We start from the raw sequence: 18,030 nt of genomic DNA on the forward strand, positions 1-18,030 counted from the left end.
ACTATTTTTATAAGCACCCGTTTTATTTGTTATACTGCATTAAAGTAATGAGGCTTGGGACGTACACAAATAGGCTAGGGTAATTGAGTCTAAAAACTACTAACAGAGGGTTAAATTCAGACGCAAATAAAGGCTCAATATAAATCTCTATATTGCTTATCACAGTAAACTACCAGTCAATTCTGGTTGTTCGCACACTACATTTTGTAAAATTAAATGCCATCCGTGTGAGTCCGTAGCAATCCAAAATTTCCAGTGATTTTCTATTTTATTCGAATAATTCGTCAGCTTTTGGCTTCGAATTTGATCTTTAATTCCTTTTGGAAAAATTCCTGCATATGTACCCGATAGCAGTGTCTTGCCTAGGTAGCTTACTGATTTTTAGAGGATATGCTTTCTCACACGAAATATATCTCTCCAAAGTCTTTCGAAACTCCAAACACACTCGTAAATTACAAATCAAACCTCAGGCGTTCAGGATAGTCTCAAGAAACACAATCTATAATACTATTAATAAAATTAAAATTTTGAAAATAATTGTAACCAGTTTCTGAAACTACACTAGCTATAATAACGTATGAAAAAAATAAGAACGAAAAAAGAAAAGTTGTTCAACTTCTGTATGGTTATATTTTGATGGTTATACGTTAGACGGGGCTAACTGCAGGCGAATAATAATCGTTTTGTCTTATCTTTTTATTCTCTTCGTCTTTCTTCGTTTTAATTTTTTTTTCTTTCTGCACACAAAAATATTTATTAATCAAAACCTCGCAATACATCATCTTTATACAACCTTGCTAATATGGGGGTTAATGACAGATTTGCCTCTCACCCAATCATACTATCTCTCTTGGATTTTTCTACAATTAGCCATGGCTTGACGCCCACAAATATTCGATTTTAATCGAATTAAAATCTTCCAATAGGGACTTTAAAAATCCAAATGGTTAACTTTAACAATTTTAACTGTATTATCTCAACCTTTGCTAGGTGATATTTTGATGGTTATTTGTTGGACTCAGTGAACTTCAAGTGGTTCAACTGGTGCCACTATATCGATGGTACATAGTGCTCACTGGATTAAAAATTGTTCCAAACGAAGAAAAAAAGAAATGTAAAAAAATGTAAAAGAAATGTAAAAAAGTAAAAATGTAAAAAAATGTGAAAAAAGAAAAAAAAAATAGAGAACACTCACGTTTCATATTTGCTTTGTATAATTGCACTTACAGAAGGTAAGACAAGGGTGCACAAGTCCAAACTCCATATGGAACTAAAAAAAGAATAAAAAGATTATATTACATAAACAATTAATAGTTATTTTCCAACATGCAAAAAGTGGATATTCTATTTCGGGAATGGAAGCAAAATTACACAATCAAGGAAAGAACTATAGCTAAATGTCAGTCTAATAAATTCCTTTAAGACTTCTTGAGGATTTTAGTACTTAACAGGACCAAAAGCGTCTATGCAAAGTGGAGAGAGAGAGAGGGGGGGGGGTCTGAAGATATTTACCCTACACTCTACCGTATTAGACAAAATACACATCCAGGTCTACTTAATGTAATATCTGAATAAAAGGCTTTTGTGGTAAACAGAACCATTTTTCTCTCATCTCCCATAAGTCGTAACCACACCTATTTGAGGAGAATTTAAAATGGTATGATAAAAACGATTTTGCCAAACGGTCTAAGTTCCGATGTATTTGTGATGTTACATGAATCCTAAAACAGGACTTAACATAAAAATGTTTCATTTTAAGGGAATAATTCCTTTTCTTAAAAAAAAAAAAAATTAAAAATGGAGGACAAACACCCTCAAAATACACCAAAAAGCAAAAATTTAAATTTATTTCCTGTTACCCAAAGAAGTTGATTTTATATCACAACTGCCCAGCACTTTAGTGTTTACTAAAAAAAAATACCCAATTTTTGGTGCACTTCGAGATAAAAGTGTATATTATTTAGTTTCCTTTGTTTACTCTTTGGTAAATCTTTTAATTAATTTTAGCCATTCTTGCTTAATTATTTTTTATACAATTATGTTGAAGCAAGATAAAAATATGGAATAAAAGTTGTCCTATGAACTCAAGCACAGCTTTATACGCTGTACTCCTTCGAATGCTAATTGTTGGGGGAGGGGGGGGGGGGGGGGCTTGGAGAGATCATAAGTTACGTTTCCGTCTTGAATCATACAGATTGAAAACCTTTGCTGACTCCGATTCAAACAAGGTACCATCTGTCTACCTTTCAGCTGAAAAAAAAAGGCAGTAGGGGCACTTTCGAGGGAGGATACAGATCCACTTTTGTCCTTCAACTTCAACTAAACAAATTAAAATATTTTCAAGATTATGGTCCAAAAAAAGGTGCCACAAGCCTACCTTTCCGCTGGAAAAATTGGCAGCGAGTAGCTCCACTAATCATGGCGGCTGAAAGTCCTTATAGAATAGAATATATTTATTCACTACAATAGCCGGAGCTAGCATTAGCATTTCATGACAAAAATAATTTATACCTTCAAAAACACTCACAGGAAAATTTAAACAAACATTATATTAATCAAACATTAAATATTAGTCGCGTCAATATTATTAAAATGACGGGTAAAATATGGAACAAATGATTTGCGATATCTCTCAGTACTATAGGCTGAGCAAGTCAGTAACTGTGGACAATTCTTTTTTATTTGTCGGAGTCTAGTAACTGGTCCTTCATTAGGGGGCTCTCAAGGTTGGGTAGTAGACGACAATGAGTTGGGGAATTCAAACAATTCAGTCCAAATCTATATGTTAAGTCATGTCTACGACTATCAAGTGAGTCCAAATTGAGTTGTTTCAGTGCATCCTCATAAGTTGAGTAGTTTTGTCCAAGTATAATTTTTACAGCTCTTTTTTGTATCGTCTCAAGTCTATCTGTTTGATCTTTTGTCAATCCCGGACGCCAAGCAGGGCATACATACTCAAGAGAAGGTCTAACATAGCTGCAGTATACAGACTTTAAAACCTCAGTTGGTGTACCAAATCTTTTTAGGTCGGAAAATGAATGTAAAAGCGAGGCGCCTTTTTTAGTCAGATAGTCAACGTGCGAATTCCATCTTAAATCATCGTGCAAAAGTATCCCAAGTATTTTAACAGTTTTCTTTGTTGGCAGTATGGAACTGCCAACAATATGGCATTTCCATATTGTTGGAAATCAACAATATGGAAATGTCAGAATCATATGCAAACTGCGTTGAGCATATGATTCTAGTTCTGATAAAAATTGGTGGTGAGGAGAGGATAGAGGGGATTAAAGAATTAATGGCACAACATGTATGTTCATCGGATATGAAAGCATATGCACAACCTTAGCTCAACCAGACCACGAAAAGTGGGGAGAATGTTGATTACATAAACAAACTAAGTCAAGAGGGCAATAATTTTCCACCACCTGATGTATATCTCAGAACACCACCTTTGCGGCACAGTTCCGCAATGCTTGGCAGAGTTCCATCACGCTTGACAGAGTCTTGGCAAAGTTCCGCCATCTTGGCACGCGCCATCTAATGTACTTAATCTCTTAGAGAGATCCCTCGGACGGAGAAAAATAGAACTATAAATTCACACGCGCATTTTAGCGTTGTTTTATCCAGCCTCATTATTTAAGACTTCTTGAATAAACGCCGTGACAAACACAACGTAAAGTTTTATTTCTTAAACCTTCTCCATTATCTGTCTCTAATGAAAATATCGGATAAGGCAAGTAATACCATCTATCTGACTTCTCAAACCACAAAATTCAAATTATCAATATTATGAGAAAGAGATAAAACGCAGTGTACGGCGTTATCGCAACTATTGAAAGTCTCACGCTAATCTTCCCATTTCCGTCAAAAACACTCAGATAACTGTCTTCTCATCGTTGACAAATATTTTGAGATAAATTTTTGAAATAATACAGCGCATAAAAATGGCTCAAATAAAGCAAAAAGTATTATGTTCCAATATGGAATTTGAAGGAGAAGGAAAAAATGAAAAATCCGCAGCAAATTTTAGACATCAGTTATCTCTAATCGTAGGCTAAATATCTTGCTTGAAAAAAAACTGAAACCTTTTGAACTGTTTATTTTCCATAAATGGTTTGATAACTATTCGGCCATCAAATAAAATAAAAAATAAAAATTAATATATTTTTCATGTTTAGACTTGATCTGGACGTAGATACTACATATCTGCAAACTTGACCAGAGGATACAGACCCATTGTAGGAGTCTTTAGATGTTTCTTACAATTTTTCATAAGTGCGTGACATGCACATTTAAATTCAGAAAAAACAAGTGTTTGGACAAGCCATTGTTTTTTTGTTTTTTTTTAAGTACCAAAGACATTGACATCCGATTTTTTGAATTGGTTAAGTGGAGAGTTAACCACAAAATTCCGAAAAACTCGTTGGAAAAAAATCGAAGCCATCCCCCCTCACCCTACCAAAAAAATTTCTTGCCTACTTGCCTGGTAAAGACACTCATCTTGTCATATAAAATTATTTTAAGTTAAGGTAATTGAAGTTAGCCTATATCTGCCCCCGCCCCATAATTAGAACCCAGAAAGATGCACCTCAATATCCCCAGAGCTTTGGATAATGAGCAGTTAATATGAAAACTGTCTTTGGATAATGAATAGCTCATAAAAAAAAGTGTCAATTGATTCATTTTGTAAAAAAATCTCGTTTAAAGTGATAGGATACCATATAGGGTAACCCTATATCTTATATTATAAACTTTTCCAGTTTGTATTGCCAACTAATTTAGAATTGGGGGACCTGTCATAACTTGTTGAGCTTGGAATATGGATCGAAATAAATGACAGAAAACTAAATGACACCTACTTTCCATGAAATCTTAGAAAAACCAATTAGATTCTCGTGTTTTGTACTGGAGATAAACATACTCTTATTGAAACTTGCAATATCAGAAAGTGTAAATTTACTTTTTCCGATTAAACCGGGCAGAAATTGCTTTAAAAGTTCAGGAAAGGCCTATCCCTGAGAATTTTCTAGTCTATCTGTTCGGAAAACGCTAAAAATTAGCTGAAAAGAATTATTATTTGAGCAGTTTGACCGCTTTGGGAGTTCCCTGTGGTGTCACCCGGTTTGATTGAAAAGCTCGCCGACAAAAGACTATTGATCTGTCTTTTCAGTCAAATTTCACAGTCAAGCCACAAATTCTCGACAGCTCTCAATGATGGCTAGAATTTGCTAACTGGCTCTTTGTCTTTATGACGGTCAATCGACGCTGAAAAGTCATATTGACTTTTAAGGCACAATATCACCTTAATTCATTTGCAAAAAATGTAATTAATGTATGCCACGGGCTGAAACTGAATAGTTTAAGGGCCATTCATATCCCTTTTTTATAGAAAAAAGTTAATGAATTTTTCCACCATATTGTCCTAGCGCTACAATATACGAAAGTTTTTGTCACGGAACAGGTTTGAAATGGTTTTATGTGTTATAGCTAATTTAAGTATCCAATTCGATATTCCATATTCATTAGTTGATAAGGAGAAAAAAAAGTAGAGAAAAAAAATAATATGGAGGAAAAGAAAGAAAGATAGAGAAGAGGGGGTCAAAATATAGCTTGTATAATGGCAAACTTATTCTCATTACTTTTATTCTCCCACCAAGAGTGGTGGGGGTAACCATAGCTACCCCCACTGTTTATTCGTGCCGTAAACCCAAAGAGTATGATAAATATAGGTTGCCCCGTTCGCCTGCAAGTCCAGGGGACTTATTGGTCATGTGTCAATCCTAAAAATCGGTCGCTCACTTCCACCAAATTGATTCTAATTAAAAAAATTAACGGAATTTTTCTGACTTTCACTTTGAAGTACCAGGAACAGTGAAAATGAAATCCGATTGTTGGAATTTGTAAAGTGGAAGATTATGCAACATTACATATCTTACAAATTAGTAAAAATTGGGAGCTCAATTTTTAATGAAAAAAGACCTCCATATCCTGTTATGTTTTTCGGTAGCAGGTAAATAATAGAATTCAAACGAAAAAAAAGGAAACGTAGGTGAAAAATTAGCAAAAAAATAATCGAAAAACATATGGCACCATGTAGCTTAAGAATAAGAAGCTTTTCCTTGAAGGTATAATTGCCTGGGTACTAAATACTTTTGCTTATTCAATAGTTTTGCTAAAAAGGTAGAAGGTATTAAATATAGTTTTGATTATTTATCTTCCAGGTTCAACATGGCAACACTGACAAAAGTGTCATACTACCCCATGATTCATAACTTTGAAAAAACCAAAAGAAAAATCACAGAAAATTCCGGATTTCAGATACGAATAGACCTGAGATGAGTCCAGGACAAAAATATTTTTATTTTGTTGTCCTTTTGCTTCTGTTGCTGTTGTCCTTGAGCCGTCCTAGCCGTGCAGTTATTGCGCCAGAGTTAGAATCCTTCTTCCGAAGGGCGGGGTTCGATTCCTGGTGTTGCCGGTTATTTGGTTGGGATGGAGGTCAGTGTCGTGAATATGTAAGCTCAGCCAGAGTTGACCTAGCTCAAAAATAGGTCAGAGTTTGACCTAGGTCAAAGAGTTGACTAGGCTCAAAAGAGTTGACTAGGCTCAAAAGAGTTGACCTAGCTACCTGGAGAAATCTGGGGAAAGTAAGCAGGAAGGGTGTGCAAAAGCATAGTATGGCTGGCCTCCAACCCCCCATTGCACTTCCTGGCTGAAGGGCCATGAAACGAAGATCAGCACCATCGGTAAGGACTGTAAAAGTTAAATGCTATAGTACTATTACCTACTTACCTTGTTGCTTTGATAATTTACAATCTATAAAAGCTATCAAACTCAAAGAATCTAGTACATATTTGGCAATCAATAATAACAATATTATAAAAGTAACAATAACAATAGAATCAATAGTAGCAAATTCAGTATTGTTTCCCGTCAATGAACACTGGAGAATATGTTTCATGTTTAAACATAAAGTTGCCGTTACCACTTGCTCCAAGCAGATTTATTGGATGATAAAGAGTAGCTTTTGAAAGGCCATTAAAATAACTTTCTTTCAAAGATAATAAAAAGAGACATTCTACGAAATAAATATGGAAAGCAAAGTACTATTATATGTGTGCACTAAACTGGTACCCTTTCCACTTTATTCCTCTCTGAAAGCTATTGCTTCAACCATGAAGTTACTACGGTACGGGTCAGGCATTAATCTCTAGATTCATAAAAAACGAGCCTTGATGTCTAAGCGTGGCGACCAGTCTAGTGAGATACCAAAGGAAGCACGGATCCCACCGAAAGATTTCATATATACTTTATAACATAAACATTTGCAATAGAGATCAAATCTATAAAATAAATAACTGGAACACTGTCCCATATTTATAAATTTTACTTGGTTTTTTATTCAGATTGCAAAATTCTCCTCTTAATGTTTCATTTCTTGATCGACTTAGAAGAGTAAAGACAGATTAAGAAGCAAAGAAAAAGAGAGATCCATCCAATATAATTCTTTGGAAAAAATCGTGCTAAAATTTAATTGGTTTATGTCTGTGACGCATTTTTGTCAGCCAATCATATCATTCTTTAAGCTATCAAATAGTTAATGGTAACGAACTGTAAGTAAGGAGCGAAACTTAAAAAAAAAAACGGAATTTGATACCAATAGATACATCATAAAGAATCAGATTTTTATGCTGATTTTAAATATATGAGTTTCATCAAGTTTAGTCATACCCATCAAAAGTTAAGAGACTGAGAGAATTCACCTTATTTTCGAGAAAAGGAGGAAACACCCCCTAAAAGTAATAGAACCTTAATGAAATCACACCATCAGATTCAGCGTAACAGAGAACCCTATAGTAGAGGTTTCAAGCTTCTATCTACAAAAATGTGGAATTTTGTATTTTGTTGCCAGAAGAAAGGTCACGGATGCGTATTTAATTGTTGTTTTTCTTTTTCCAGGGGGATCATATCGACCTAATGGTCTTAGAATATCACAAGAGGGCTCGTTCTAACAGAAATCGAAAGTTCTAGTGCCCATTTTAAGTGACCAAAAAAATGGAGGGCAACTAGGCTCCCTCCCACGCTCGTTTTTTGTCCCAAAGTCACCGGATCAAAATTTTGAGACAGCCATTTTGTTCTACATAGTCAAAAAATCTGATAACTATGTCTTTGAGGACGACTTAATCCCCCACAGTCTCAGGGGGATGGGCTGCAAGTTATAAACTTTGCCCATTGTTTACATACAGTATTGGTTATTGAGAAGTATACCGACGTTTTCAGGGGTGATTTTTTCTGGTGGGGGGATCGGGGGGAGGGGGTTACGTGAGAGTATCTTTCCATGGAGGAATTTATCATGGTTGAAGAGAATTTCCACGAAGGAGGCTCTGGATTTTCCAGCATTATTTAAAAAAAGAGAAATGAAATAAAAAAATCGTTTATTTTCAACTGAAAGTAGGGAGATACACTAAAACTTAAAACAAACAGAAATTATTACGTATATGAAGGGGTTCGTACCCTCCTCAATACCTCGCTCTTTATGTTGAAGTATTTTAGTAATTTCAAAAAAGTTTTTTATTCTAATTAAACGGCCTTTGTAATTTAGGGGACATTCTTAAAAGAATTGGAACGAAATTCGAACTTTAGTGTAAAGAGCGAGGTATTGACGAGAGGGCGAACCCCCTCATATATACATAATAAAAGTATACGAATATTGAAGTTCATTACGTAAGTTAATTCGTAAGTTACGCATATTTATTACTAATAAAAATGTTCGCAAATAAAATTAAAAGTTCTAGTGGCCTTTTTAAGTAACCGAAAAAATTGGAGGGCAACTAGGCCCCCTCCCCCACCTCTTTTTTCTCAAAATTGTCCGACGAAAATTTTGAGAAATCCATTTAGCCAAACAAAGTAAAACTAATATTCAAATTTCGCTTTAATTATTCATGTACGGTGAGCCAAAACTAAAACCAGCATTAATTAAAAAACGTTCAGAAATTAAAAAAAAAAATGTTTTTTTTTAACTGAAAGTAAGGAGCGACATTAAAACTTAAAACGAACAGAAATTATTCCGTATATGAAAAGGACTGTCCCCTCCTCAACGCCCCGATCTTTATGCTGAAGCTTGACTTTCTCATAACTACTTTTTAAAAGCCCTTTCATATAAGGAATAGTTTCTGTTCGTTTTTTGTTTTAATGTCGCACCTTACTTTCAGTTAAAACTTTTTTATTATTATTTAATGACAGAAAAGGAAGCCAATGGCTTACCTTGAAATATATATTAATTCCCATATCGATTTATTAGCCACTAAAAAGAATGCAAAGTTTATCGGTTTTAAGTTTTTGCAATCCTTCACTACTCTTCGATCAACTCAACTGCTCATTTCTTTTCATTGTCATAGTTGAAGCGACTGCTGCAACCATGACGAACCACGACCCATAACAACCCATAAGAACCAATAACAACCCATAAGAACGAACCACGACCCATAACAACCAAAACTTCTAAATATAGATTAAAAAAACCTTTCCAGTGGGAAAAAATTCCCACTTGTAACTAATTCAGGAATGGTGACTACTATTTCGATTAATCTTAATAGTATAATCTTATTTTGAAAACAAATTTATAGGAATTTCAAAAAATAGCCTAAAATCCCTAAAATGGCGTCTTATCGAAACGAAAACTGCATCATTGGAATCACCATTGCCGAATACCCATACAAGAAACACTTTAGAAATACCATATGTATATATATATATATATATATATATATATATATATATATATATATATATATATATATATATGGAATTTTACTTTCGTACATAGGAATTTGCCGTAAAAAACAATTTAGATTTGAAAATTGGGTTTATCTTGGAGGGTATGATTGACCCCTAAATAAAAACATTTTGTAAATGAAGATCAAAGACAGTTTTAAGCTGATATCTGGTAAGAAAAACAGAAAGGAGGATATCTACCACCAAGTAATGCTGACCTAATTTAAGCATGGGTTCACTGGAGTTTTTCTCCAAAAGTCATTCACCAAAGAAAAACAAGTGGTCTGTTTAAAAAATTTAATTGAAAGTTAGATTGAATTATTGAAAATAAGTGAAGAGTGGATTTTGACTTATATTTGAAAATGTTGTGTGTGAAAAGGAGGGTGAGAAAGAGAGTTGATGATGGAGTTTTGAGTTTTTTGAGTGTAGCACGAATCTAGAATTATTGAGTAAAAAAGAGCGTTGCCAGTTGGGTAAAGATAAACGAAATCTAAATAAAAATTTTGAATTAAAAATATATAAGATAAATGAAAAATTTTAAAATATTAAATTATAATAAGATAATAAAAAACGTGTGATTAGAAAAACGTGTGATTAGAAAAACAAAATTGAGTAGTAGATAAGACTGTGTGAAAGTGATTGAATTAATGTTTAAAATTGGAAACGGAAAACCTTCTATAATTGTTTTTTTTTTTCGCAGGGAACGATGATAAGACAAGGTTTTTTCATTTGAGTATTAGGGAGTTTTATTTTTTAGAGGGAGGAAGGAGTTTGTAATAGATGGAGAGATTTTGGAGCTATGGAATTGCAATTTTGTTGGATTTTTCGCATTTTGGTTCCACTGTGAAGGAATGCCCTAAGGGCACCCTGAAGAAACGGCCGGAAATATTTTATATATTGATAATTGGTTGTAGAATATTCCAAAATTATTTCTGTTTAGTTATTAACCGCTCAATCTTTAGGATTAATTGATACGGTAAAAATTTTTAGTTTTATTGTACTTTTTAAGTGTAGGTGGTATATAAATAAAGTTCATAACTTTGTAAAAAAAAATAAAAAAATAAAAAAAATTATGCACTATACATTAAAGTTTCTTTTATGGAACAGCTTAATTTTGTGTTTTCTTGGAGCAAAATGAAGAGAATCAATAACTGCTAAGGGCAAGGTGATTAAGACCGACAAAGCAAATTTGAAAATAAAATCAAAACTTCCATTGGCCACCTCATCTGCCATAGTATAGCATTAGCAATAGAAAAAAGAAAGTCAAAATAACGGAAAAGAAACTAAGAAAGGGCAAGAGAAAAAAGAACACAATAAATTCAAAACTACCAGGAAAAAAGCTAATAACTGAGGCGAAAGAAATATCAAAACAAAGAAAAAAAGATGGACTTACGGCTTGGTGATAGCAACATTTAATACATCAACAATAACACCTTGATCACCCATGGATATGGCAGTATCTAAGGCAACCTTAACGAAACAAAAATAAAATCAAAATTTATTACATGACTTTTAACCATAGGTGGATTGTAATTCCATAAAAATATGCTCCCGAAAAACATGGCCACATTTTGTATGCTCTAGTTTATCCCTTTCCCAAGCACTGTCTGGAAACCCAACTAAGCAAGCTTTAGCATCGGAATGGTAAAATGTGTTAAGGTTAATCTTGCAAACTAGGTAAGAAGCTAACAAGACTAACACGATAACCTTGTAAAACATGAAGGCCACATTTTAAATGCTATAGTTTACCCCTTTCCCAAGCACTGTCTGATAACCCATCCGGCAAGTTTTAGCACTAGAACTGGCGCTAGTGTCGGCAAAAAGCATGAACGTCATCTTTGCTCGGAGCCGATGGTATAACAGTTTAATGCCCTAGCATGTGAGATTGAGGAAAATACGGGAAATGTAAATGAAGTTTCTTCAAAATCTGCCGAGCTGATACGGAGTCCTTTACTTGAAAAGATGCAAAAAAAAGGGGAAACAAAAAAGCACATTTTTCGACAATGAATGTGAACGGAAAAAAGAAGAAGTAAATCACATGCTAGAATATGTTAAAAAATCCAAAAAGGAAACTGAGAAACTGGAATTACTCCGACATTATAGAAGTAAAAGAAAAGAATATAAACTAATGATCAAAATGAAGAAAGTAGAGTTTCGATGACGGGAACAAAATGAACTTACGCATTTCTATAAGACAAATGATTTCCGGGAATTCTGGAAAAGAGTTTCATAAAAAAAAAAATGACTGCTCCCAAATTTATTCCGCAGGAAGACGAGTGGCCCCCCTTCTTTGAGAAACTAGAAGGAGGTACAGCATCTGGCACACAACAGCCCCCACTCGATTTCGAAAAACTGGCAGAAGAAGTGGGAACCCCCTCTTGTGACCACACTGAATACCCCCTACTGGAAGAAGATTATCACCTTTGTCGCCAGATCCAGCGGGAAGAAGTAGAAGATGCCATAATACAAACTAGAGGCGGGTCTGCGCCAGGACCAGATGGAATTCCAGCAAAGGCTTTGAATGTACTACAAGTAGTTTTATTACCTCTGCTTCTGGGGTTGTATAACTTCGTTATGAAAGAAAAAAAGTGGCCCGACCCTTGGAAGATATCTGTAGTTATCCCCCTATTTAAGAAAGGTGATGCAAGTTTGTGCGAGAATTACCGACCAATCAGCTTAGGAAACTGTCTTGGAAAATTTTGGACACAATCTTAAACAAAAGGCTGGAATTATGGCTGGATGAGAGGCAAATTCTGAGAGAAGAGCAAGCCGGTTTTCTTAAAGGATACTCACCATCTGATCGAATGTTTGTTCTAAATGCATTGATTAGTAAGTATTGCAAGGGAAACGGAAAGTTGTACGTGGCTTTTCTTAAGTAGAGCATTCGACAATGTTGACCGTATAATTTTGTTTAGAACGCTTTTAGGAACGGGAATTCCGCCACCCTTTTTAAGGGTCCTTCTCTCGATGTATTGTTTGACCAGAAATGTGGTAAAGATAGCAGGAAGCGGTATATCTAGAGTTTTTTTTTAATGTAAAAGGTGCAAACAGGGTAGTACCCTATCACCGAAACTTTTTGCTATTTTTATAAATGATCTTGCTGAATACCTTGAAAAAAGGTGGGCGCCAGTTGTACACCTTGGAAATAAAGTATTATCATTACTATTATTTGCCGATGATATTGCCTTGGTCGCCAGATCAAATTCGGAGCTACAAACTCTGTTAGATTTAACAGCTGAATATTTAGAGGAAACGAAACTGGAAATTAACACAAAAAAGACAAAGGTGATGATTTTTTGCCGTAGACAATCAACAGGAAATAAAGATGAAGAAAGTTTTAATTTGAATGGTGAAGCTGTGAAGGTTGTGTCTCAGGCAATATATTTAGGATTCCATCTAACATCGAACGGAAGATGGAGCAATCATATTTCCAAGATGGCAAATCGAGGAAAAGCAGCAATGGCAACGCTGTTCAGGAACAGTAATTTGACGGGAATAGGTGACTTAAAGATGCACAAAAACGTGTTCAACTCAAAAATAAGGCCAATCTTCCACTATGGAGGGGAAGTATGGGGCCTAGAAGTGGCAAATTCATTAGAAACTCTACAGCTACAATATTATAAACGAATGCTAGGTTTGCACGCCACAACTCACACCCTTTTCATCAAGGGAGATTTGGGACTTTTCTCCATGCGAAAACATAGACAGATCCAATTAATTAAGTTTTGGCTGAAAATACTGCAATGTCCGTCCTCAAGACTCATCAGAGCAGCGTATGATGAATTACTTACCCTGGGACAAAAATCTTCATGGCCCTTCCATGTCAAAAAACTACTGGACAGCACAGGTCTATGGTATGCATGGAGTGGAGGAGATGACCCAATATCAGATCAAAAAGTCTTTCTGTCAGAGATCCAAACAAGGCTGGAAGACCAAGAAATTCAGAAATGGTGGAACGACCTTAGCCAGTCGGAAAGCTTAAGTTCTTACTATAAGGTGAAAGAAAATTATGGTGAAGAGTTATATTTTAAATTAGGGATTCCAAAAGAATCCCTGAGATCTTGGATGCAGGTGCGAGCAAACTGTCTCCCTCTTTATAGTGTTTGGAAAAATAGGCGTCACCCAGAAATGCGGTATACTTGCCGAATTTGCGGTGATCTTGATGGGCTGGACCATTTTCTTTTCAGGTGTCAGGGGCTAAATGAGCTAAGAGGGAGCTTTCTTGGTGTGGGTGGTCGTGAGCCCCTTCTTGGAACTTTGAAGTCGACGTCGAAAAAAAATAAAGTAACAGTGGGAAATTTTGTCCTGAAGGGTCTTATTATTCGAAAGTCGATTGTTACATAATTTAGTTTGTTTGTTGTTGTATATGTATGTATACGACCTGAGAAATGGCTTTAAATACAGTTATTCATTCATTCTAGCGTTTGGCGACACAGATCGTTTTTTCAGGCTTTCTAATCGTTTTTCTGTCAAGAAATGTGTCAGACACTTATTACTGCATTAATTTTACCAGCTACAGAAATTACATTAATCTTAATATTAAACTGGAAAAAAGCCAAGTGTCGGCAAACGCTAGATGGTGCTGAGAATTTTTTTTGTCAACACTAGCGCCAATTTCGACTCTTGTGAGCTACCGATACTCTTTGACCAGAACCATAAAATATGCAAAAGCAGGCATAAAAAGGTACCAAAGCACTGTCATTTTTTCGTTTCCAAAGTGTCAAGGACTCAATCTTTCAATCCAATCCTAAACATTCCTTTTCTAGTAGAAATAATTTTTTTTTATGTATATATTTAAGCAAAGAAATTTTTAGAAAAGTCAATAGGATAAAAAATCGCCCTTAAATAATTTGTTTTATATATATATATATATATATATATATATATATATATATATTGACCCATCCACGTAATATAATCAGTTAGCATCCCACAATTTTTATTCCGAAAGTAAAAATACCCCAGCCCCCGCCCCCCTTCAACTGATGTCGAATATTTTACACATTGAACATTAAAATAAACATATCTTCGACGCTTTGTACAACAAATGTGAAACTTTTCTCCGTAATAGTTGTAGGTACCATAAGAGCCTTGAGCGAAGGACCAACTCTCCCATAAGCACTTAAAACTTTTAACTTTATTTGCTCGCAATAAAAGATTCTTTATTCCATGATCAGCCATATGTTCAAGGTTTTCTTTATATTTTCATTGGTAAATAGCAGTTAATGGAGCTAATTCGCTTCTATTCAGAGATACAATTTTCTATATTTTTTTTTTCCGGATTTTCTCAGATTTCCCTTTTATATATTTTATTCAGAAAAGAGGATAAAGATCTGTCATTATGTACAGCTTTCTTCGTATCAGAAAGATAACAACCTAGCAAACAATCCTTTAAAATTACTCACAAAATAAGATGAATGCTGAGAAAAATTACTTCATTAAAATACTTATTACTGAATGTTGGAATTTTTAAAACTGAATCTCCAATTACAAAATATTAATAAGAGAACTAAGCCCGCCAAGGGTGACGTTCGATACACTGACGAGCACTCCTTGTTTTCACCGTTTTCACCATGTTTAAAGCTTTTCTTTCTATTCAATTCCCGAAGACTCTGTTTTTTCTTCTAAGATTCCTAGGAGCGTTGCCACCGCCAACTTTTTCAATTTAGTGCAAGGTTTGACGATGACAGGTTAGGTTTGGTTAATTTAGGCTAGGATACCTTAGATTAGGCTTTTAACACATTTCTGATATTTATAACCAAATTTAACCGTAACCTAAACTAACCTAACTTTAACTATAACCTTCATAGCTCGCATAAGACTGAAAAAGCTGACTCACAAAGCTAATTGAATACAAGGAGAGAAAAAGGAATTTCAGGGATTCACCGGTGAATGTCGACATTAAGTAGATTTCATACACTCAAGGCAACATATATACGTTATATATATATATATATATATATATATATATATATATATCATGAAAAGAGAAATCACCAATGCAACAGCACAAACACAAAAAAAGAGAGGCAGAAGGAGAAAAGGAAGACTGTTTTTCCTAAATTAGTGATTAATATAGACCAGCACTTGAATGAGGCCTCAACCCTACTCATCCATACAATCACATAGGTCAAACAGCATAGCCACACACAATCAACCATAAAGAATAATCCATGGACAGGCAGTCATGTCGTCAATAAGTATAAGTCGTCATTTACCAAACAATAGAAAAAATAATATAGACAAATAATTCAGAGGCAACACCCAACATAAGGGCTCATCAGGAGAATACACTGGCCTATATAGGGTTTCACCACTCTAAATTCTCTACCCAGCACAGTGTTGTGGCTACCACAGAATATCCATGGCATCCCCGCGTCAGGTATCACCCCCAAAATACATGCCTATGAAAAAAAAAACAGCAAATGTAAAACAACCAAGTAAAGCCAAAACAAGCTTATCCTGTTAATATATCCCTCCCTTTAGCAACAATAGGTAAACTAAATATTATAAATTTTACCAAATCACAAATATTAACACATTGCAAAAAACCTGAATGAACTAAACAATTATAGAATACATCTTCACCATGTGGCTAATTTTTAAGAAAATCCGCCCAATTAGAAACACAATTCAAAATAAATGGCGCTGCGACAACATTTCTCGAACCTCCGAAATTAGTTGAAAATTTCCTTAAGTATTTCTAGATAATTCTTTTGATATTTATTTAAAAGTTCGTTATAAATGAAAACTAAATTTTTTAAATTGCCAAGTTAATTTATTTGCAGAAAAACCTCTTGATATCAATTTTTGGCTTAAGATTTTACATCTATTTTTAAAATCAATATAATCACTACAAATCCTTGCATAACGAAGTAACTGTGAGAATAACGAAGTAATATATATATATATATATATATATATATATATATATATATATATATATATATATATATATATATATATATAAACCCTATAGGCAAGTGTATTCTCCTGATGAGCCCTTGTGTTGGGTTGTTGCCTCTGAATTGTTTGTCTTTATTATTTCTATTGTTTGGTAAATGACGACTTATACTTATTGACGACATGATTGCCTGTCCATGGATTATTCTTTATGGTTGATTGTGTATGGCTATGCTGTTTGACCTATGTGATTGTATGGATGAGTAGGGTTGAGGCCTCATTCAAGTGCTGGTCTATAGTGCTGGTCATATATATATATATATATATATATATATATATATTATATATATATATATATATATATATATATATATATATATATGATTATTTTAAGCCTATTACGGTACGCAACGAAAACAATATAAAATTCATGAATGAGTGAATAATGAATTTTAAAAACAAGTTGAGAAACTTTTTCTAGAGAGCCTGTCACGCTTGACAAGAACTTGAATCCCAATGGCCATTCCGCATAATCACTATTTGAATGGCTTGCTTATGATTGATATTAGATGATGATTGCGGTGGCTTTAGGGATGTTTATGCTATCCTAGTGTGAGAGCACTTGTTGAAGCGTGAAAGGGCATACTTAACGTAGTTTAACAACTTAGCATAGAAAATTACGTCTGTAGTGTTAAAGCCGCTTAAAACTAAGACGAAAATTAAAAACTAAGGAACTAAAAAATCAAATTTTTGACAAGGAACCAGCAGTATTTTTAAACGTAGAGACTAAATTTAGCGCTCTGAACGCCTATAAAGCCCTTAAGATAAAATTGTTGGTGGATTTAAGAGAGAATCATGTAAGAACACTATCGAGTAAATGAAGTTTCAGGAAAGATCTTTTAAAAGAGCCAATTGATACAATCTGAATTTGAAGCTAAAGTTTTGATTAGATCTGTGAAAGATAACACAAAGTTTGCGGTAGGAATTAGGTTGGGACCAAATTAAATAAGGACTATTTGACCTGTTTGGTTTCAATAATTCAAAAGGCGGTATGAGTTGCAATACTTTAATTGTTATTGATTGTTATTTTTCGGTTACATTTTTCGATTGTTCGGGATTGTTATTTTTCGGTTATTGATTGTTTGATTCTTATTTTTCGGTTAACGGAATTTTATATGTCAAAAAAGGAAATAGTGTCTATTTAAAACACAGTTTTATATAGAAATACAAAATTAAAATTTCGAACCTCTTTCGGATTAGGCCTAGCACATTAAATACCTAGAAAATTCAAAGATTCAGGAAGATAGTGTAAGACGAATTTTTGACATCGAGTAATTTACTATTTTCTTAGTA

At 34.2% G+C, this 18,030-nt stretch overlaps 1 protein-coding gene across 4 annotated transcripts in view; it reads right to left on the reverse strand.

Moving 5' to 3' along the window:
• Positions 1 to 18,030, reverse strand: part of LOC136034357 (katanin p80 WD40 repeat-containing subunit B1-like) — a 202,235-nt gene that overhangs the window by 38,714 nt on the left and 145,491 nt on the right. For all 4 annotated transcript variants that reach the window (XM_065715489.1, XM_065715488.1, XM_065715491.1 and 1 more), the window contains 2 exons: positions 11,168 to 11,244; positions 1,196 to 1,270 (listed from right to left, as the gene is read on the reverse strand). In XM_065715489.1, coding sequence (XP_065571561.1) covers positions 1,196 to 1,270; positions 11,168 to 11,244 — 152 coding nt within the window. The remainder of the gene's footprint in view (positions 1 to 1,195; positions 1,271 to 11,167; positions 11,245 to 18,030) is intronic.

This window comes from Artemia franciscana, chromosome 13 (genome assembly GCF_032884065.1).
Source record: "Artemia franciscana chromosome 13, ASM3288406v1, whole genome shotgun sequence".
Lineage (NCBI taxonomy): Eukaryota > Metazoa > Arthropoda > Branchiopoda > Anostraca > Artemiidae > Artemia > Artemia franciscana.